Source organism: Rhinoderma darwinii, chromosome 5, assembly GCF_050947455.1.
Source record: "Rhinoderma darwinii isolate aRhiDar2 chromosome 5, aRhiDar2.hap1, whole genome shotgun sequence".
Lineage (NCBI taxonomy): Eukaryota > Metazoa > Chordata > Amphibia > Anura > Rhinodermatidae > Rhinoderma > Rhinoderma darwinii.
The window spans coordinates 221090292-221114332 of NC_134691.1; the positions used below are offsets into that span (position 1 = coordinate 221090292).

General features: G+C 38.5%; 1 protein-coding gene across 6 annotated transcripts in view; it reads left to right on the forward strand.

Annotated features, from left to right (window-relative positions):
• The window catches only part of PDE1C (phosphodiesterase 1C), an 851320-nt gene that overhangs the window by 389927 nt on the left and 437352 nt on the right, over positions 1-24041 (forward strand). For 3 of the 6 annotated variants that reach the window (XM_075826960.1, XM_075826956.1, XM_075826957.1), the window contains one exon: positions 18134-18160. The exons of the other annotated variants lie outside the window; for them this stretch is intronic. In XM_075826960.1, coding sequence (XP_075683075.1) covers positions 18134-18160 — 27 coding nt within the window. The remainder of the gene's footprint in view (positions 1-18133; positions 18161-24041) is intronic. 6 annotated transcript variants of the gene reach the window in all.

Consider the following 24041-nt stretch of genomic DNA (forward strand, 5'->3'; position numbering starts at 1 on the left):
TGGCCATGGAAGAGCAAGAAAAATTTATTATTTTATATTCTTGTGAATTTTGCCTATCTAAGGTTGTATGGAACTTGCTCTATTTTCCTTTGAAGGACCTTCTCTCAAAAATATTAGGAGTGGGTGGAATAGTCTTCTATCTATACCTTCCCAAACCTTATCTACTTAGTATCTCATATTATAGTTGACCACAGGGCCTAATGCTAGGCACCTTGTGCCTGTGTCTTATCTTTTGTCTTCTACTTCCTTTACACAGAAGACAAGAACACAAATCCCTGAAAAGTCTAAATATTAAACCTTTGTCTGGGATATAACATTTATGGACTATACTTAGGATAGGTAGTTTCTGAAATCTTGCGGTCCGACCCCAGGTATGGCATGATCAGAAGAAAGAAGAGGTCACGGCCCCTTAACAGCAGTACCTCACACAGTGAGGCCTCTCTTTCATGTGTCTGTGTCTAGCAAAGTAATTTATTCCTTTCTCAAACTCATTCACTCCACCCTTGTAAACCCTCCAGTCAAGACAGTAGAAACAACCTCTTATTTAAAATATAGAGTTATCAAAAGTACATTTTAATTTTTCCAATTGGTAATACGCACAACCACAAACTATGGACCTTCGCTTTTTTCTCTACACTACTTAATACTTAGGATAAGTTCACACTACTGTAAGTATACGTTTACCTCTCTCCCGTCAGAGGAAGAGAGGATCGAAAGATTAAACGGAAAGCAACGGTTCTGTTAGAATTACCGTTGATTTCAATGGTAATTCTTTTGTTTCAGTTGCTTTACATTTGTCTCCAATCGCTAGGAAACCTAGCGAACCGAGACAAATGGAAAGCAACTGAAACAATTGAAATCAATGGTAATTCTAATGGAACCGTTACTTTCTGTTTAACCTTTATATCCTCTCTTCCTCCGATGTAAGAGAGGTAAATGTATACTTACGGTGGTGTGAAAGAAGCCTTACCCTCAAAATACTCCCACAAGAGCTGTCGGTAGGCAATATTGCTGCTCTTTGACTGGCAGGGAGGATTTTCCTCCCCGCAGGCTATGAGAATCATACCAATAGAGATGTCCATCAGATCATCAACTATTATTTTTCAAACTACCAATCATTCATCTGTGGTTTCAAAAATCTTGGTGTATAAACCCACATTATAGGCACTCATCCTATACCTCCCTCTTTCCTAATATAACCATTCTAAAACCTATCCTTTGCTTCCACTAGACCTACCCTTAACTTTATCTCTTACCTAACCAGTCTCATCTTCCAATACTTTGCTAGTAGGTCCCTCCACTAGCACATTCAGACTAAAAGGGATCTGATGTTAATATAAAAAGCTTTCAATCTAAATATGTCAAGAAGAGCATATCTAGCATATAGTCTTATGAACTAGTATTAAAAGAGTTTTGGTAGATAAAGGGGTTGTTTGCTTTGATGACCCACCCGACGTTAAGCTGATCATACTGTAATCACATCTAGCTTGGACCCTCATGATCTACTGCAAATATTAAATTTCCCTACAGTGCTACCATATGGGAAATGATGCTTTACACAGTGCCAGTTGAGATCAGAGAGCTGTCCATGTAATATGTCGACATGCTGGGTCCAACAGAGCGTGAGACACTCTTTTTAGCATCTCTCTGCTTGGGTTAAGAGATGAAGTTCTGAAATGAGGAACAACCTATATTAACTCAGGATTTCTTATAAGGCTGGGTTCACACGACTTATTTTCAGGCGTAAACGAGGCGTTTTACGCCCCGAATTACGCCTGAAACTACGGCTCCAATACGTCGGCAAACATCTGCACATTGCTTTCAATGGGTTTGCCGATGTTCTGTTCCGACGACCTGTCATTTTACACATCGCTGTCAAAAGACGACGCGTAAAATGACAGCCTCGTCAAAAGAAGTGCAGGACACTTCTTGGGACGTTTTTGGAGCCGTTTTCTCATAGACTCTATTGAAAACAGCTCCAAAAGCGGCCGAAAAAACGGCGCGAAAACGGTGCGAAAAACGCAACGAAAAACGCGAGTTTCTCAAAAAAACGTCTGAAAATCAGGTGCTGTTTTCCCTTGGAATCAGCTCCGTATTTTCAGACGTTTTTGGCTCAGCGTGTGAACATACCCTTAGAGAACCCGAGACAACTCCTTTATGGTTAAGGTTTGTATTAGCCTATACAGGAAAGGGTTCCAGTTAAATTTTTCCTTTCTGTTCTATTTTCATAAAATGTTTATCCTTGTACGTACAACAGGCTTGTACAGTACCTCTAACATATTCTTGAATATTTACTGATGATATATTAATGTGGATTCTACACATTGATGTGTTGGTTGGACCTTGAGGCAGCACATTTGTGTGAGACTTGGAATTCATTATTAGTTTCTACAGTTCTGCATAACCTTGAAATTAGTCATCAGAATACCCCTGAATAACTCAGATAATCTTTTAAATGTCATTTACTTTCGTTGCTAAGTATTGAGTAGGAATGCATATATTCCTAAGATGCCCTTTTTTATCTTACATGGACGAAATCAGATGTAAAGATAATGTTCAGATTCTGACTCTCAAGGGTCAGGTGACACACTAAATGCATTTCACATTTAATTTCTTGGTTCAGAGATTCCAATGTGAACCCTTTTCATCCGTTCTATTACATTGGAGTTTTGGAAAGCTTAGTTGCCAGGCTAGATTTCAGCCCTCAATAAGGAAATGAAAAGGCGTCTACTAATATATAAAGGACACATAGCCAGGACAGTTTTATTTAGAGGTCAATGAAGTCTTGTTAGGGTCATCAACTCTGATAGGTTTGATAGTGGCTTTTAAAAGGAGTTATGAATAATAAAAAGGAAACTAAATGCCATTGGGAGGAATGGAAAATGGAAGATTTTACAGAAAAATCTAAAAGTTAAAGACAAAAATACACATTTCAGATGTTCAAGAAGGTGTTTTGAAATGACAAATTCCTACAGGTGGTTTTCGCTGTAGCTTGGAATTGTGCTGTGTACTAAAGTAATATAATCTGTTCTATAGGACCATAGAAAAATGATGACAACCTGCAAATGCAACTTATAGTTATAAACATGTCACGATTATAATAGAAATAAAATAAAGAGTCTTTTGAAGGTGATGATTATAGACAATAATGATATAAAATTGCAGTTGCTTCCTTTTTACCATCTTGCTCATTGTTGTTGTTCAAACTAGATTTGTCTTTTAATATTAACTGATCTGTCCAAGTGAAATATATAGTCTCCACACAATTATTTATGCAATTTTAATTTATCTAAAAGCAAATAATGAATAGTATTAGTGAAATATTTTACTTTACATACATGGAGGAAACATCATAGCTACAAACAACATTTTCTAGCATTTACATTTGCATAAATCCTTAAAGAAAGTAGTTAGAATATTTGGTAACGTGTACTGACCCCATATTATTACATATTACACAAGAAGATTTAACACAAATTACCCCCATGTCACACTCACAGGTGTCCAGGATTCCTGGTAGTAAGGATTTGTTTTACAGGATCTTGATTGATAAAAACTGGGGGTCACTGGTATTTTTTGTTCCCTAAGAACATTTTTTGATCCCTTGACACCACAGCCTCTGTTTTGTGTACAAAAAAGGGCTTGTCCAATTTTTATTTTTTTATTTATGTATATTGTAGGAAGTTATACAGTTTTTTAATATACTTGTATTAGAAATTCTGCTCACATACCTTTCTTATACCAGTGCAGTAGGCCCCTATCTCTTCATTGTAGAATGCTATAGCCCACAGAATAGTCCTGTATAGGGCTGGCCATACACTTTAGATAGCTGGCAGCCGATGGTTCGGCCAACAGCTATTTCTTACGACTCCTCCATACACATGCACGCTTGGGCCAGCAGAGCGTGCATGTGTTCTTAGGGAGAAAACTTCTGCCAGACTCCTCTGGCTGGGCTTATCTCCAAACAAACAAAAGGTTTGTGTGGATTCGACCGACATACATCTAATGTGCATGGCCAGCTTGATGCATCAGTTATGTGACACACATAGACACACATGATGTGACCCCTAGCATTTGGTTAGCTACCAAGATTACATGACAAATATGTGTTGGGCAGCATAGAAGACATATCGATGGGTTATATGAATAGGAGTAATAGTACTGTACTTGTATTTACCTGTATAAAATGTCTGCCTTGTTAATAAAGTTAACTGTTAAAAAAACACCACAACACACAAAGAGCAGACATGGAGAAGAATTTAAGAGCTTTTCCTACATAGACAATGGCAGACATGATGAGATGTTGCTGTAGGTAGAAATATCTTAAGCTCCTCAGTAAAATACTACTAAACTGTTAGATACCTGGACAAAGTTACCTGAATGTCAGTTGTCACATGATGTGGGTCACATGACTGACGCAATGTTTAGTCCATTGAGTTATCCTAGAGATGCATTACTATGGAATAATCTGTGAGCTATACCATTTTTTTAAAAATCTGTGGGCTACTGAACTGGTATAAGAAAGTCATGTGAGCAGAATTTTAAATACATGTATAATATAAAATGTTAGGAATTCCTATTCTACAAATAAAAAAGTTATAGAAATAAAAACTGGAAAACTCCTTTAACCTCAGTTCTCCTAAGGTCCCTGCCAAGCAAATTCCCATATCCTACCATCCTTGAGACAAGTGAGTGGCTTATTTGATAAGTCCTTTTACAGCTAAATGTCGAGGTTTTGGTAAAGTTAGGCTCTGAAACCTACAAGCTACAGATATTTCTTCTCTTATATAATTAGGGAAAATGGCTGATTGTAAAGAGACAAATTGCTCTTCTTCTCGAGCAAAAAAAATAAATCCTAAAATCTTCAGTTTGTGTTGCCAAAGTTTTAATGACCCATCTGTGGTCTAAAACACATTTTAGAATTTTATTTAATTTGCTTACATGAAATAGGATTTACATGTTCCAGTCATTTACTTAGGAATTCTAGTCTGATCTTTCAAGGGTACAAGTTGCCTATACAAAATAACGTCATCTTGTGATAATGGAGTCATCTTGTCAGTTGCCCCAATATTCTTGACATGCAGTTGAAAAAGCCACAATTCAAGTGCCAGGAAGATCAACCCTAATAATATTAAGAGATATATTATAATTCTCGGTCATTTGTTAGTATGACGTCACTAGCTTGGTATTGTTGAATGAACATTTATGTAAAGCCAGGCATATAGTGATGATCATTCACTCTAAGGGTATGTTCACACGATGAGAGGCATTTACGTGTGAAAAGACAGACTGTTAACAGCTGCCTCGTTTCACACGTAAGGGTATGTGCACACGAGGGCATTACGTCCGTAATTGACGGACGTATTTCGGCCGCAACTACCGGACCGAACACACTGCAGGGAGCCGGGCTCCTAGCATCATAGTTATGTACGACGCCAGGACAACTGTCCCGTACTGTAATCATGTTTTCAGTACGGGATAGTTGTGCTGCAGCGAGGCAGGGACTCCTAGCGTCGTACATAAGTATGATGCTAGGAGCCCGGCTCCCTGCACTGTGTTCGGTCCGGTACTTGCGGCGAAATACGTCCGTCAATTACGGACGTAGTGCCCTCGTGTGCACATACCCTAATTCTGATCTTCTACTTCCATCTTACACAATCCATTTGATTTCCTCCCCAAATGTATTAAATATATTTTAAGTATTTAATAACTTATTGATTTGTAACACTTGCATAATACGAGAAGCTACATTTAATAAAATATGGGAAATCATTTTATTTTTACTCAAGTTTGTGCCTTGTCTCCCAGTGTATCATAAAATAGAATTGTCTCTTGTGGTTTTACATCTATTACTTTTTCTTTTTTTTTTTATTGGAAGGTTGGAGGGGGTTGTGAACTGTAATGTATTATAATTGTATTCCCTGTGAAAACATTTGCAAGTAATTCCCATGAGGAAAAGGAATAAAATCTCGCAATTATCACTTTAGAACAGAATCTGATACAGCTTTAAGAATACAAAGACCCATTCCATGTGCGTTTTTTCAAGCGAATTTTTACAAAGATAACATAAATAATGCCTAAGATCCAAAATGTTATTGCGTGTGATGATGATGACTCGTGAACTATGTAACAATATATTAACATCGGTCTTTTAGGATTAAGACCAAGATCCCTATACTGTGGGTTGGGAGCCTCCTGGGTACTCAGAGTCTGTTTTTGGGACCTTATATGTATTCAATATTTGTCTAGTTTTTGTAATGTACGCTTAACTGCAAGTCGGGCGCTGGTACATATTTTTATTTTTGTATTAATCTTATCAATTAAATTATTATCCTTTTTAAACAAATTAATAGTTAAAAAAAATATATTAAAATGGGTAGGGTCTAATGCTGACCTCTTAAAGGAAAACTTTCCTTTTATTAAGTTGTGATGACTACAGTACTGGAAAACCATTGCTATAATACAGTTATTTACATAAAAGTTATTACTTGATATTCTTGCAGCCCTTACTGCGCTCAGGGATGAAGCTAGGCCTTTTTTCACCTGAAGGCAAAGATTTATTTTAGTGCCCCTAATACATAAAATTCCTTTATGTGAAGTGGCCCAATCCTCAGCCTGCCCTGTTCCAACACAGCTGCTTTTGGGTTACTGGCCTGCTCTTCTTCACCATGCCAAGTAAATCTGCTTGCAAAATAGTATACAACCCTGTTATGATTAACCCCTTGGATTCACAGCCAATTTTTTTTGTTCATTTTTGTTTTTCCATCGTCGTATTCCAATAGCTATAAGTTTTTTAGTTTTTCATAGACACAGCCGTATGATGGATTGTTTTTTGTGGGACGAGTTGTAGTTTTCCACTGCACCATTTATTGTACCATATAATGTATTGGAAAACTGAGATACCTCAATCTTTTGAGGGGTTTTGTGTTTACGGCTTTCACCTTACGGTAAAAATGGCCTGTTAACTTTATTCTACCCGTCAATACGATTTCGGCAATACCAAATTGATATAGTTTTTTATTATGTTTAACTACTTTTATAAGGAAGAAACTTTTTAGAAAAATACAATTTGTGTTTTGTCACCAAAACTTTTTTATTTATCCGTCGATTTAGCAGTATGAGAGCTTATTTTTTGCGGTGTGAGTTGCGGTTTCCATTTTCTGTGGGATATGAAGTGACCAAGAAACAGCGATTCTGGCGTTTTAATTTTTTATCTTTTACAACGTTCACTGTGTGAGTTAAATAATGTTATATTGTAATAGTTTGGACTTTTACAGACGCGGCAATACCAATTTTGTTTATTTTTGACATTACTTTAAAGGAAAAATGTGAAAAGTTTTTTTTTGGAACTTTTAATATTTGTAATTTTTTTTACACTACTAAAATCTTTCTTAAACTTTTTTTACACAGTTTATTTTTCCTCCTATGGGACTTGAACCAGCGATCGTTACAATACACTGCAATACTAATGGGCAGTTCTTAACAAGAGATGAGGCAAGGCTTAACAGTAGATGAAGAAAAGCAGTCCTGGGGGCCTTCATTAGGCCCCTGGGCTGCCATAACAACCATCAGCACCACGTGATAGCGTTGAGGGGAGGCCATGAGCTGTCGAAGGGGGGTTCCCCCCTCTTTCTAACATCTTAAATGCTGGGATCGTGATTGATCGCAGCATTTAAGGGGTTAAACGTCCAGGAACAGCGCGATTGCTGGCCGTTAGTCTCGGATGTCAGCTGTAATACACAGCTGACACCCGCAGCGTATGAAGCGGGTTCAGCGGGTGAGCCCGCTCCATACCTCAACCCTCCCCCCACACCACAATGTGCTATTAATTTTTATTTTCCTTCACCCCCTGGGTTAAATATTGTGATAATTTAATAGTTAAGACTTTTATGGATGCAGCAGTTATGTTTGCTTCTTTATTGCATACCAAATTTTGGGGGAAAAGGTTGTTTTTTTATTTTTAGTTATTTAAAAAAATGTTTTACTTCATTAGACACTCTTGCAATACACTGCAATACTTATGTAGTGTATTGCCTTTCTCTGTGCTCTACTATTAAGCCCTGCAAGGCTTAAAGGGGTTGTCCACAACTGAACAACTGATGACCTATCCCCAGGATAGATCATTAATATATGATGCAGAACGGCAACTATGCAGTGGTTGGAGCCACGTGCTATTATATTTCATTCCGCTCAAAACATCCTGCGTCTGGAGGCAGCCGGACTGGCGGATCAGTGTGGGGTCCAGGTGTCGGACCGCACTGATCATATACTGATGACCTATTCTGGGTCATAGTGACGTCAGAAGTTTTGATCGGTGGTCGTCCGAGCACTGAGACCCCCACGATCACTAAAACGAAGTGGCAGAAGCGCTTGAGTAAGCGCTGAGCTACTTAGTTTCTGATCATCTTTTTTCTGAAAGCCGATCTAGAGGTGACGGGCCCCTAGACTTTCTATTGAGTCCGTTCACTGTTACAGCAGTTTTTGGAGGAAAGCCGATCAGAAACGAAGCGGCTCATGGCTCACCTGAGCGCTTTTGCGAATTTGTTTTAATGATCGGTGGGGGTCTCAGTGCTCGGACTACCACCAATCAAAACCTATGGTTTCCATTGGTTTCAGTCAGGGTTCCGTTCTGATGGAAAGATACGACGGAACGCCAGAACTGAGCCCTGACGCAGGTGTGAATGAAGCCTTAAGCAGAGATTGTACATGCATATCCTTGTTATCTAAGTATGTAGTACCATCTTAATGTTGGACAGTCATTAGGTAAACCATAGGTCATTTTCTGATTGCTGACGCCACATCTAAAATAAGAGATTCACTTATAATTTCACAAAACCTAATCCAAAATGTCCATGAAGTCTTTAGCTCTAAAAATCAAAGCATCCATTTAAGATGAGAAAAGAGACACTTTCCATGTACATGAGGTGGGAAATCACTCTTGGATCTCATCAGTGTACCTGTCTCAGTATCCCATTCTGCAATGAAATGATCACTCTTCAAGAGTACAAGCAAATGAAAGGCTGTCTCAAGCGTGAATGTTAATCATGGTTATTGCTGAGTAGGTGAGCTGAAGAAAAGAAGTCAATTTCTAAAGCAGTGTTTCCTCAGTGACTGATTTAAGCATTTATCCCTATTGTTTCAAAATAAAGGAATTGAAGCACTTCTGAACAACTAAAACATGGCTCTTAGCAAAGTCTGAAGATATATTATTACCGAACATTTCTCTAAAAGTATGACAATTTCACTATGTCCACATACCATACCTATCAAGTTTTAGACAGAGCAGTGGTTACATATCAACTGTAGTAAGTATAGGACTTTATGTGGACTCTCACATGTTAGAAAGAGTTAACTTGCTTTTTTCAATAGGTTACAATTTAAAATGTAGATATTTTTCGGAAATAAGTCTAAGAAGAACTGATAATCTGGCACTTGTTTCTAGCGCGGAACTGAGATTTAACTCCTTAAATACCAGGTCTACAGTATTTTGGCCTTAATGACCAAGCATTCTTTTTAATTTTAAGTCCAAGAATCATAACTTTTTTATTTTTTGTCAATATAGCTTTCTGAGGGCTTGTTTTTTGCGCAACTAAATAAATTTTTTTAATGGCACCATTTTGGGTACATATAATATATTTATGAACTTTTTTGGAGGGGAATTGAAAAAACAGCTATTTCGGCATTGTTTATTACCTTAGATTGTTACCTTTTTCTTTGGGTTGATATAGTTACGGTGATCTTTTTACTGTGCACGTTTTTGTATTTTTTTAAATACATTTCTTTAACAATATTTAAGCATTTTTTGTAGTCCCACTAAGGAACTCGATCTTCTGATTGCTGATATAATGCTTTGGTATACTCAGTATACCAAAGCATTACTATCAGTCAGTGTAAAACTGTATTTGCATGTCGGGGTGCAGGAAGGGAACCTTTCCCGTGATGTACATGTATGTGAAAATGCAAGAAAGAGTTAACATGAAATATCACAAGACCAGAAGCAGAAGGCTGATAGAACCAGATATGAAACTCCTATGATTAAAAAAATAAATAATAATTGAAACATTTTGTGGTAACAATTTATATTGGGCTATATTTTCCAGAAAGTTCTCTACCTGAGAATTGAAGTTTATACCTTTTTTTTCTTATGAATGTCCTATAAATAAAACAAGCTCCCGGGTTCTGTTCTGGAAACATTCACTTCTATGGGAGTCCCAGCAACAGCGTAACAAAACATGCTCATCTGTTCCTGGAAAGCCCGGCCACCAAGTAAGTCAGTGGCTGGAGTCCACTGCTAGTGGCAGAAGATAGGATGGGTGCCCCGTTCCATTGAAAGGTGCACGTCCTATAGGTGGGACCCATGTCTATCGGACATTTATAGCATATCTTGTGGATCTTGCCATAAATGTCAGAGATGGAAATAGCCCTAAATTCATACCAGTTACCTGGGCTTCATGTAGGAAAATGTAGCTTTATTAAGGCAATAATCCACCTGCTGTGTTTCCTTGTCATAGTATTCTCAATGGTCTTCAATAATATCAAATTATCAATAATGTTCACGTACAACTTCTAGCTTTCAAATTGATATGAAATCATAGAAAATCCCATTGTCTGAATTCCTGATATTTGCTTTACAATGACATTCAATTTAAAGACCGTTTTCTAAGTCTTTGTTCTCTGATCTATCATTTATTTTAGTTATCTGCAGGCCTAGCAGTGGCGTACATAGAAGTCAATGGGCCCCATAGCTAAGATTTTATTTCCCCCCATTATTGTTCCTTGTTCTGCCACAAAGGACATAAAGGCATAGGGTATGTTCACACGGCCTATTTTCAGCCGTTTTTCAGGTCGTAAACGCCCGAAAAACGGCTGAAAAATCGGAAGCAGAACGCCTCCAAACATCTGCCCATTGATTTCATTGGGAAAAACAGCGTTCTGTTCCGACAGGCCGTTTTCTTATGCGGCCGTTTTTCACGTCCGAGATGCGCCACACTCGTGTAAATAAGTCCTAATGCTCAGAAAACGAGGATCTGAACATCTTTTCTGCCATGGTTTGTTTAGAGACAGGCAGGATACCTTGTAGAATAGACATTGAGAGACGCTGTTCTAGGTTTGCATCTACACCGTTGAGCTTTAAAGTGTCTTGAACAAATGCCACATCTCTGCTCAAAATGAAAAACAAATTGCTGAAAGAAAAGAAATGGATTTTATTTCACCCTTATTAAATACTTACAAATTAGATATTTTATTTTTACTTCTTCATACCCATGGAGACTTGAAGTTACTATCTGTAGGGCATGTACAATGAAGTATAATTTATTGCAGCTGTGACTGTTTGCTTTCTGCACTGTAACTAGAGGGTTAAAGAAGGCGAAACCATATACAGAATTAGTAATGTGGTGTGATCATCATCAGCCATCTTGTAAAGAAACCGCAGGTGTAGGAATAATGACACCAATAGCACATTGGATTCCTGGGAATTCATCTGCAAAGCAATTTCTCATGGTCTATTTAAATCATTAACTTCATTATGACTCTAAATCAATAGAAGTACGTTTATGTGGATGTGAAGACTGCTTTTTCTAAACTGTCAATTTGGTGACGGTTTCAATTGGCAAGTGTAACTAGATGTAAGTAGATTTAGCAGAAACTAGCAGTAAATCCGCTGCGGAAAAACGGCACTATTTCCTGCTTTTTTTACTGCAGGAGATGGTGTTGAATTAGCTAAGTTTTTTTTCAAGGCTAGAAGGTGACATCTCCTCTGAAAAACGCAGCAATTCAGTCCACTTTTCCGAAAGACACGTACCGCAGGTGAATTTCTGCTCGGAAATTTTACGCAGCATGTGGATTAGATTTGTTAAATCTCACCCATTTTGCTTCTACTGTATCCTGCTGCATATTTTCCATCCACAATTCTGGACGGAAAATACGCAGCAATTCCGCTATGTGTGGACGAGCCCTTACAATGGTTACTTAATAAATTCTACTTTTAAAATTAAAGTTTAGAGAAGAAACCGGAGGTTACATATGATATATTGCCATATATAAAATTCCTCCCTTCCTTTCATAAAGAGGCAGTGGACAGATTGTATTTCATGATAATTGCACAACTGACATAGTAGACAGAATGGTATGTGACGGATAGGTACGGGGGGGGGGGAGGTGGTACATATATTATTTAAAGTATACCTATACTAATTATATTTTTTATATTTGAAATATATAAAACTTGGTAATATATTTTACTTAAGGTTAGCTGCATATTCCTTAATTTCCAGCAACCCTTTCCTTGCATGCAGGTTCTCTGTAAATTTTCAAACTTCTCAGTCAAAAAATGTCTGTCTAGATTATTACAGTAAGCAGAGATGACAGGGAGTAGGGGGATGCAGCTTCAGTTTCCATTTAACGTTTCCATATAGCCATATGAGGATAAAGGGGAGGAGAAGGAACAGGCAGAGACATCTGATTGGCTTAGAGCACACAGCACAGCTCTGACATCACACCAGGAAATCCCGCCTACTCAACAAACATGGAGGGAGAAACCAGCAGAGGGAATGAAAAATATTGCACTACAGATGTAGCCAAGTTTATCTTGACTTCTAAGTCATTTACACAGTGTCAATAAACTTTTACTTGACTTTTTCACTGACTTTTGAATGGCTTTTGTTGTGTGATATCACACTGCAGCAAGTTATCAGAGTCAAGATAAACTTGGCTACATCTGTACATATAAAGCTCCCTAAAGAGTGATTTGCCTTTTGTAAGAATACAGATGTAGCCAAGTTTATCTTGACCCTGACAACTTGCTGAGGCTTGATATCACACAACAAAAGCTAATGAAAACGTCAAGTTAAAGTTTTCTGACACTGCGTTAAATATCAAGCTAAAGATGGCTACATCTGTAGGTTTGCTTTAAGGGCATGGCCACACGTAGCGGAATTGCTCTGGAATTCCGCTGCGGACACTCCGCAGCGGAAATCGCAGCGGACCCGTTTCTCCATTGCCTTCCACAGTTTTGTGGTTGGGTTCATTTGCACGTTGCGGACAATTCCGCTGCGGAGCATAGGCTGCGGTGCGGAATTTGGTGTCCGCAGCATACAATGGTTGTTGCGGAGGTGTGGCGGACTGTTTGCGGACTCATTGCGGAATTTCTCCATTGACTTCAATGGAGATTCTAAGTTCCGCAATGAAGTCTGCAGATGTAATGTAGATGTTATGTGTGCTGTGGAGCGTATTGGTTTTACTAACATGGCATTTCTTCATTCTGGCTGGACCTATGTATTTCTAGGTCTACAGCCAAACTGAGGAAGTCAATGGGGCTCCCGTAATTACGGGTGACTACGTGTGTGCACCCATAATTACGGGTGACTACGTGTGTGCACCCGTAATTACGTGAGCGTTGCTAGGCAACGTCAGTAAATAGTCACTGTCCAGGGTGCTGAAAGAGTTAAGCGATCGGCAGTAACTGTTTCTGCACCCTGGACAGTGACTACCGATCACAATATACATCAACCTGTAAAAAAAATAGAAGTTCCTACTTGCCGAGAACTCCCTGCTTCTTCCTCCAGTCCGGCCTCCCAGGATGACGTTTCAGTCTAAGTGACGGCTGCAGCCATTCACAGGCTGCAGCGGTCACATGGACTGCCGCGTAATCCAGGGAGGTCGGGCTGGATGCCGAAAGAGGGACACGTCACCAAGACAACGGCCGGTAAGTATGAAATTCTTTTACTTTCACTAGGGAAAGTGCTGTCCCTTCTCTCTATCCTGCACTGATAGAGAGAAGGGAAGTACTTTCGCCTCAATACGCAGCAGCTAGTCCGCAAAAAATTATTGCCTATTTTGGGCAGATCCGCAACAGAATCTGCAACGCAGATTCTGTGCGGCATTGATGCGGACATTTGCGGAAGAATTCCGCCACGTGTGGCCATGCCCTAAGGCTACACCCATGTGGAGATAAATATTTTCTGATTTAGATCTGCTGTGCTTGGTTAATATCCAGAACATGGGAAAAGACAGGCCAACAAATACTTTTTTTTAGAAGCTGTGCATTGAAGAACCTTAGTTGCAGGCATTTAAGTTTGATAGCAAGACAACTTTTATACTATAAAAGCAACATAAATGATAAACTGTCATTACAAATAGTCAGCCAGGCATTATACAATTAATAAAAACACAACACAGTGTTCCTGAGGAACCTGAGACCATTGTTATATTGTAAGTCATGTATTTTGTATTAAACAAAATATTAAACAGGAAAACACATGAATCATTGCTGCATTAAAATATAAAAATTGGTGTTAAATTAAATAGACTTTCACATGTTGGTAATTCATAATTTATCTAAGGCTTCGTTCACACTTGCTGGATGGATTCTTTTTATAATGGAGTTATGACCGCTATGACAAATCTGTCAGTTTCTATGGATTCAAATATGGATCCCATTGACTTTATTGGGGTCTGTTGGAGTTCCAGCATTTTTCATGGTAAGAAGAGTGCTGCACACAGCGCTGTGATGTCAAATGGAACTAATGGAACCCCTGTATGCCCGAAATGTGAACAGAGCCTAAAATGTCTACAATGTTGTGGAGCTTAATATGCCTTTTCATATATAAAAAAATTCTCATTATTGATATTTTTAAATACTAATAATATGAGGGCTAAACAATATGATTTAACATACTGTATACATATTGTTCCTTTATCATCATCATCATCTTCCAATTTACTATTTGTGTTTTATTCAAGCCATATATAATGGATTGATAGCACATAAAACATTTGAATGACTGTGCAATTATTACATTGATCATGCAATGTACATGTATTTTTCATACACTAGGGTCTGGCTAAGAGAAATAGTATAAAAGCCTTAAAGGGGATGTCCAGTTTAGAAAAGCCATTTCCATAAACCCTTTTATGAATCCTCATGTTTGGGCCAGAGTGGAGAGCTTGTCTCGCTCTGGAGAACCTATCCTGCAGCACACAATGACAAAAGAATAAGCACCGCGTGATGCTTAATTTCTCCTGTGATGGCGCTGCAGGTAAATTTAACACTTATTTCAGGCTTTTCCCATGGATAATAGCTGATTGCTTAGGGTCCAGGAGTTTGACACTTTGTGATCAGATTATTATCAATAGTCCTATCTAACAGGTACTGTAGGAATGTGCAAAGCGGAAAATTTCCTTTAAAATTAGCCATATATGAATATGTCAGAATTTAATATGATAGTCAAAGTTTGGATATTTTTGCCAAAATGGCAACAGTAAGAACATTTGATCAATATATTGCATTCCTTTATTTTTTCAAAATTAAATTTAGTTCGATAGCTATGTTCCTGCTTTTTCTCTGTCATTCATGTCCCAAATTGTGAGCATGTGAAAGGGATATGATCAACTAAAGATTGCTCCTCTTCTACTTTGATAAATGTATCAACATTTTTCTGCTATCAGCCTCCTGTTTATATAAGACCAAAAAGTGTTGGCAGCAAAATCCTCTCGTTTTGTTTCCTTTCGTGTTTTAGGCAAAATTTGCCAACCGCAGAACTTCATTTTATCTGTTCATTATGATTTAATTTTAGGAATAAAAAATTTATTTTCAAAAGCCACAAATAAATGTAGCAGAGGTATTTGTCATTTGACCCAACTCATCATTGTGATTTCCCTTCTTCCTGTCATCTTTCCGCTACATTGTCAGGCATACTGCAGTCCTATCTACTGTCCCTTCTTTTATTAATGGTTATGTCAGCTTGTTGCATTTGGTCTGTGGGAGTATTTACTGGCATAAAACAGGCATAAAATCTATTGCTCACCTCGAAAGCCGGGTGCAGCCCGTAAAAGCTGTGCCCACGGGATTACCCACAGTAGCATGGCTGTGGATAACAGCTGCGCTCCTGCAACAAAAGCTGACATGAGAAATTCATCCGATCCTGGCCTTCTAACCCGTCAGATATTACAGGCATCTAAGGAGTACAAATAAAGTGAGGGGGTCGATTTGTTACTTCCGTATAAACCGCTGTCAGAAAGTACTACAACCTTAGAAGCAATCTTTACAAACAAAAATGCCCAGTGTTGCCTCACGTATGGCTTCCAGTAGTCAATTGATATCAGAACAAAGAGGGGTAAGTTGGAAGTCCTGGGACCCACTGCAAAATCTGTAACAGGGCTACCATGTTTATAGTACTGGTCTTTGGTCATATGAGGCAGAGGTACCTTTTGGGCCTCCTTAGGCTTCAGAGCCCCAGGATAAGCACAACCTCAAGCATGTATCATTAGTGGCACATATTTTATGTAATTGTGAGATTACTTATATACATCTGAGCCTTGTGCCTCATTGTAAACATGAAGCCTAATTTATCAGACATGTCTAACAGAAAACTGGCCATGTTGCCTATAGAAACCAATAACAATGCAGCTTTTATATTTCCTGAGCAGCTGAAGAAATGAAAGCTGATCTCTTATTGGTTACTATGACAGCAAGGTATATTTTTTTTTTCTGTAAGGCACTTTTTATATAAAAGGCCCAATGTGTGTCCAGAGAAACATGTGAAGATGCAAAGTTCAACATTCAACCACTATATTTTGTGAGGTTTGCCTTTAAGGGGTCTAGTAAACCCTCTCAGCAACAGAATCATACAAAATGGAAAAGTAAATAGGCCATTGCATGTTATAAGCAACTGATGATTGTTAAAGGGGTTATCCCAGGATTAAATATAAAATTTCTCTGTTAGATTACACAAAACTGTTTTTTAATTGCAATAATTTGAAATAAAAAAAAAATGATTGCGTCTAGATATTGCTTTGCATACTTGTTATGTCGCACTACAGTAATTTATACGGTGTAAGGCCTCATGCACACGGACGTATTATAGCTTCCTACAAGCTCTGAGTTGTACAGAGCTGTGATACAGCACACATAGAATTCTGTACCTCCTTATGCCTCTGATTTCATACCATTTTTTTTTTCCTGATTACAATGGAATCCAATAAAAATTTGGGGCATGCTCCATTTTTGCCTTATTACAGAATCCTTTTTCCCTCAAAGGATTGCGTTTAGGGGAGAATATTTCCATAATGTCAGCCCATAGGGAATTCCAGGTTGTAGAGAACTTTGTATGTTAATGGAAGGATTTTGAATGGGATTCTTTGGAAAATAAGCAGCCAGAAATCCAGTTTAGGAATCACGAGAAAGGACAGGGATTTAAAGCGGCCATACACATTAGATGAATGTCGTCCGATCCCACTGACCGTCCATTCAATGTGTATGGCAGTGTCCCGACTGTTCCCCCGATTGCTGATGTCAGGGAAGATAAGGATTGGGCTGCTGGATTTCAACATGTTCGATCGTTTTGCTTGTACGGAGATAAGCTGTTGCCAGAGGTTTCTGACAGCAGCTTCCTCCTTATTGAGAAAACATGAATGCTCGGCCGACTTGCAGGTAACCTGCTAACACAGAAGATTCAAAATTCTCAAAATTGATTTCATCCACCCTTCTCTACCCAAACATGAATCTTTAGAAGAATTACAAAGTAATTAAAAAGTGGTCACCTAGCGCACATGTGTATAATAAGAGGGCGCAAATCCTGGCCGATCACGTGTCTAATAACCTGATCTAAGAGCATCATAAGGATCACAGGCTACACATATAAGGAAGTGCACCCAAGTTGAAGAAAATATTTTTATTACTGCCAATAAAACCACCTTGCTTCATATACCAATGCATTTAGGTGCCAATTAAGGTGCACTTATGAGAACTATGTGGTAAAACAGACATAGCAGTTCACATCAGCTCAATTTTCTTTTCACGGATGAGACCCAGTGTGAGCAAAATTTTTAACAACGCTTGCCTCAACAAGCCCTTACTCATCACCATAGCTCATTCATTTCATTCCGAATGTGTTAATTGGTTTCATCTCCTGCCAGAGCAGCACAATTTACCCGTATCATTTGCAATTTATCAAAACCTGATATTTACCTGTTCACAGTTTTGTAGCTGTACATCCAGCTGATTTCATAGCTGGTTGTTAATCACTACCCATCCTCCATCCTCGGAACAATCACTTTTTCATAAGCGTGAGAGACAACATCTATTATTAAGAGATTCTCCCAGACTTCATGTTTTGATTTTTTTTTCTTCCAGGAGAAAATACAAGAAAACATCACAAAGGTAGGACTCACATTTCAAGAAGAAGTCCAGTATAAGTCGCAAACTAAATTAAGTTTAGATTTAATTTTTGTATTTTTTGAAGTTCTCCCATCTCAACAATGCAAAGTCCACTTTGAAAACTCCTGCATTGTTTTGACAGAACAATTATGTTTTCAGTGCTATATGATGGTATATACATGATCAACTCCATGGTCAATGTGCTCTAAAATGATCATTGAACCAATACTTTTTCCATGGGGCAATTATTCCAAAACATGAAATATATTTATATAGTGGCATACCTACTATATATACACATTGCCTCCCAAATAAAAATCATGAATGAATGGTGGTGGTGATCCCTGTCTGATATTTCTGTAACTTAGCAGATCTAAAATGTATTAATACGGGGGGCACAGTGCAATTGGTGCACCACTAACTTTCTTTTGTGGCGTGCGTCTCACATTTGAATGCCCTGCTAATGAATGTGGCACAGGCCAAAAACAACGCCTAGTCAGAAATTTATAGTAAATGAGTCGCTTTTTATGCAACTTTGAAGACCAACCTGGTCGGAGAATTATAGGTAATAAACCGCATTCCTTGCAACTCTGAAGCAGAGGGAATTCTGGTGTACGTCTTAATCCATATTCTTTTTAATGTATTTACACTAGGAAACTGGTGTAAACACTTTGATAGATCTGCTCAAGTGTCTCTTTAGCATCTTGCACTATTGGTTACATCAGATTTTGTTGCAGGAATTTCTGGGACTGAAAATCAGTTCTATTCATCTGAATGGGGTTGTTTCTACAGCAGGTGCATGGATTTTGGCAAATTCAATTCAAATAAATTGAACAGATTTTCATTTGGAGAAATTTCTGCAACAAAATGTGACGCGTGTGACTGAACCCTAAAACTTCAGCTAGTATAGAGGTAAAGCAGTCCTTGCACTATAGAGAGCATTACAACTCAAACCTATAAGGATTATCAGGATACTGGGAAAGGTTTTTCTCTTCCATAATGGTTGTAACAGCATTTAGACTTCATGCATTCGGCACTATCAGGAATTTGTGTTGTATAACATTACATTTTATAGCTTACTATGGGCCCATGTCGTACCTTTGTGTGCCCCATTTTCATTTAAAAATTCATGGCATACCCTAAAAGTATTACTGCTTGTAAAGAATACACAGCCACATTTAGGTCCCATATGCCGGCACACAGGGTGTCTGCAGGTCCATAACACAAAACTGTAAGGACTTCATGTTTTGCCGTACAGGGGCAGGGCCTAAACCCTTGTCATATGTGTGAGCTTTTATAATATTTGTCTTTCATACCTTCATATTAAACATTATTACCATTTGTAAAACTATTAAACAGTAGTTGAAAACCTAGCGTTTCGTCATAATAACAATTTTTTCATTATGTTTACGCCAGCATATCTGTACACTTGTTTAATCACAGTCTTGTAGAAGCTTTATGTAAAAGTGGAGCAATGTAATCACATATCTTCAGATTTATCACAGTTCAGGGAATTACAATCCAATATGTTTAATATGCACATTTCTATCTAAAAATATATCTTCATGATGACAAAAACTCTTTACGAACATTCAAACCTGCATTTTGTTGCACTTATTTGAATAATAAATTCATAAAAATTAGGGAAATAATTTTTCCCTGCAATGGTTTTTGCCATAGATTTATAATGATTTCATGTTACAATATTGCTATTGATATTAATATATTTTTAGTGATTGAACTGTGCTGTACAGAAGTTTATGAGCTAATATTTCACTGTGCGCATAAAAGATAGTCTTAATAACTACTTGTTTTTGGAATGGCGCCGTCATAACCTGTAATTATTGAATCAATTCAGTGTCAGTAATGCAAAAGTTGTTCCAACTTCCAAACATTTCAAATAGAACATATTTTGTATAGCAATTTAATATTTATGTGTGACATGGAACACTTTACAATTCCAAGCAACTTTATCATTATTGCTTTTTTTTCTTCCACTAAGGCTGGGTTCACACGAGCATGTTACGTCCGTAATGGACGGAACGTATTTCGGCCGCAATTCCCGAACCAAACACACTGCAGGGAGCCGGGCTCCTAGCATCATAGTTATGCACGATGCTAGGAGTCCCTGCCTTGCTGCGGGACAACTGTCCCGTACTGTAATCATGTTTTCAGTACGGGACAGTAGTTCCACGGAGAGGCAGGGACTCCTAGCGTCGTACATAACTATGATGCTAGGAGCCAGGCTCCCTGCAGTGTGTTCGGTCCGGGACTTACGGCCGAAATACGTTCCGTCCATTACGGACCGAACATGCTCGTGTGAACCCAGCCTATTACTTATATATGTATAAAGTGATCTTTTTTTTTTTTACTAGCTTTGTGCCAAGACAATAAACTAATCCAGGGCCAGATGAAGTTTGATCTTCCCATAATCTGGCCCTGAACTGATCACAGGAGATCTTGCTGCTTAGACTCTCATGCTTTACCCCCTGTGATCAGCGGTAATAAGTAATCAGCTGTTACCTATCAGACCTGGGTAAAACTGAACACTGATACTGGACAGGGAGCTGTCCAGCATCTCAGGTAGCTGAGTAAGTAGTCTTCTACCTGGAACAGAAGAGTTTCTTGGATCAAATCTTGACAGCTACTATGCATTTAAAACAACATGATACCACAAAAACTTTTAAGTATACATTTGCTTTATGTAAAATTAATGGTAGACATATCCAAACGTATGGGCACACATTTGCATAGTATATGTTTAGATCTGTCTGAAGAAAAAGAAAACACCAAAAATCTTCACCTCTATAAAAAAAGACGTCAATCATATATAATTGTATACTAACTGTACATGATGGATCCGTCAAAAAAATTATACAGTTGCAGCCTTTTTTTTGCAGGCATGCCTCCGATAAAGGGCACAATCATTGTTGAGCTTACCCTAAAGAAAAAAAGGGAGAGCGTAGATGCAGAAGGGTTGAGAAGGGGTAGCAAGGGTTGAGTATATTTCTCTATACTTTTATTATGTTACATATATCTTTGAAAAGGCAGAGACAAAAGAAATGCATGATAATTAGCGGCCCTTTACAGTATTAAGTAATATAATTATGGTTTATTAAAGTATTAAATCAACGTGATCCAGAGAGGTCAGTTGCCTGCATTTACTAAGCAATTATTTTTTTTGATAGTGATGCATAAAGTAGTAAAATATTTGCAGGTCAACTTGAGACAAACCCATTGAAGATTTCCCATTACAAAGCATTTCTTGTGGTCTTCTTTTGCACAAAATGAACAGAATGATTGATGTCACTTGTCTTCAGTGGACACTCTCATGTCTACCAAAGCCAATGACTAGTGAAGTATGTAGTAATCAGTTTTATCTAAAAGAGTGGGATCTCTACTATTATAACACGCCTTGATAACATAAGTTTAGACGTTTTAAAGGAGATTTGAAAGCAAAACTATAAACAAATGTCAGTGAAATCAACCAGCAAAGTTGTATAGGTTGTCCCTGTCGTTACTGTAAGTGACATGTCAGAAGTTTGGATTGGTGGTGGTCCAAGCACTGAGACCCTCACCAATAGCTAGAACGAAGCAGCTGAAACGCTCGTGTGAGCGCTCAGCCGCTTCCGTGTCTGTTTGGCTTTTTCTGGAAATAAATGTATCAGTGTACGGACTCAATAGAAAGTGTATGAGCCCGTACTTCGATACATCGGCTTTCTAGAAAAAGCCGAACAGACATGAAGCGGCTGAGCGCTTTAGCTGCTTCTTTCTACTGATTGTTGGGGGTCTCAGTGCTCGGACCCCCACCAATCCAAACTTCTGACATGTCACTATATCATGTCAGAAATTTGTCAAACATTTAGCTACACTTTAAAGCACTACAACGCTTGGGTTCTGTTGGCAACTGTCTAACTTACAGTAACTGCAGGGACAACCTATAGCTCAAAGGCAAGTGTCATAGTAAGCATTCTATAATAAGCTTTCACAGAATCCGAAATAAATGTAGTTATATAGAACAGGTGACTAGGCAAATCTTAGGGTATGTGCACACGGTAGCAGGCTTTTACTTCTGAAATGACAGGCTGTTTTCAGGAGAAAACAGCTGCCTCGTTTCAGACGTAATTGCTCCTCCTCGCATTTTGCGAAGCTTCTCTGACAGCCGTAAATTTAGAGCTGTGCTTCATTGAGTTCAATGAAGAACGGCTCAAATTACATCTGAAAGAAGTGTCCTGCTCTTCTTTTGACGAGGCTGTATTTTTACGCGTCGTCGTTTGACAGCTGTCAGACGATGACGCGTAAATGACAGGTCGTCGGCACAGTACGTCGGCAAACCCATTCAAATGAATGGGCAGATGTTTGCCGACGTATTGTAGCCTTATTTTCAGACGTAAAACGAGGCATAATACGCCTCGTTTACGTCTGAAAATAGGTTGTGTGAACCCAGCCTAACAGTAACTACTGCAAGTGGATAGATGGATAAAATTGTACAGAGCACCGGGACCTCCAATACTATTATGTTTGCAACTTGGTGTCTTGACCTTTTGCTGGATATGATTTCTTCTTGGTGACTCATCAGAACTGGTAGTTTCTCATAGTTGACATTTGATGGATTCCTACTATATGTTATGAATATCGAGACAGTTCACCTGTGAGCTGCTTATACAGTTCCTTCTAGCCGTTAGAGCTACAGTATAACGGAACCCTGCATTGTTTCCAGAAATTATTAAATTATTATATGGTACAAGGTCTGTAGCAGATTCGGAGTCCAGTAGCTGAAACAATTTGTCAGGAAGGGGAAAAAAACAAGAGTAGTCAAATTACAGTCCATGTTCGGTAAACCGATAAGTGGTAATCGGTTGAAGTGTGAGGACGAGATGTGGTCAGGAAACTACCCAAATAGTTTGGTACACAGATGAGCAGCAATAGATTTAGCATGAGACAGAGAGGAAATAGACTACATGTAGTAAGCTCAATAGTCTGGCAATTAGGAAGTGCAAGGGCTAGGCTTATAAAGTGAGCCAAAAGGGTAAGACCAATCAGGCAATCAAGGCAAAGAAACCAGAGAGACAAAAGTCAAGAGAAACTAGACAACAAAGTCAACAGTGGAGCTGTCCAGCAGCACCAGTTAGTTTAGTGAGAAGAGCTACTACCTGTGGCACAGGAGTTTCTTGGTTTAAATTCTGATATATGGTTTATTCACACTTGCCCATAGATTGCGTTACTAATCTTGCATTGATCAGAGTAGCATTCACAGTTTGCTGGGTGTCACTGATATTAATTGTCAAACTTGTCGAGAGACACTCCCCTAAAAACATAGCTGACCTCCTTTAATGGACAGTTAGCGTTTCCTAAATCAGATTACTGTTTTGTCCCTGATGGGAAGACTATGCTTCCCAGAATGCAGATTACAAGAGCAAACATGCCTGATCAAAACATCTTAAACACTATTTTTGCCTTCTGTTAAAATGCTAAAACATGAATGACCTTTGAGCTCACATTAAAAGTATAGTCAGACTTTTAGAATCCCTTTTTGTCAGAATGGTTTCCTGAAAATAAGCTGAACACAAGTTGTCCAGGTGCTGAGACACCCAGCAATCAGCGGAAATATGTTGGGAAACACTGCAGTAAATGCTGAATTCCCCTGCAGAACCCCACAGGGGAAATAAAGTATTGCAAGGTGGCCATTGAAATCATTGGGTGTTCCGTGTTATGCAGGAATATGCCAAGTCCTGCAAAGGGAAAGTCACTCTTTGTAGCATCTCTGTACTCTGGATAATAGATGAGAGTTCTGAATGGGGGACCCCTTCTATTAATTCATAATTCCCTAATGGGGTATTTGAAAAAAGGTTTATAAAGCAGGCAATTACCTTAAATAACTTTA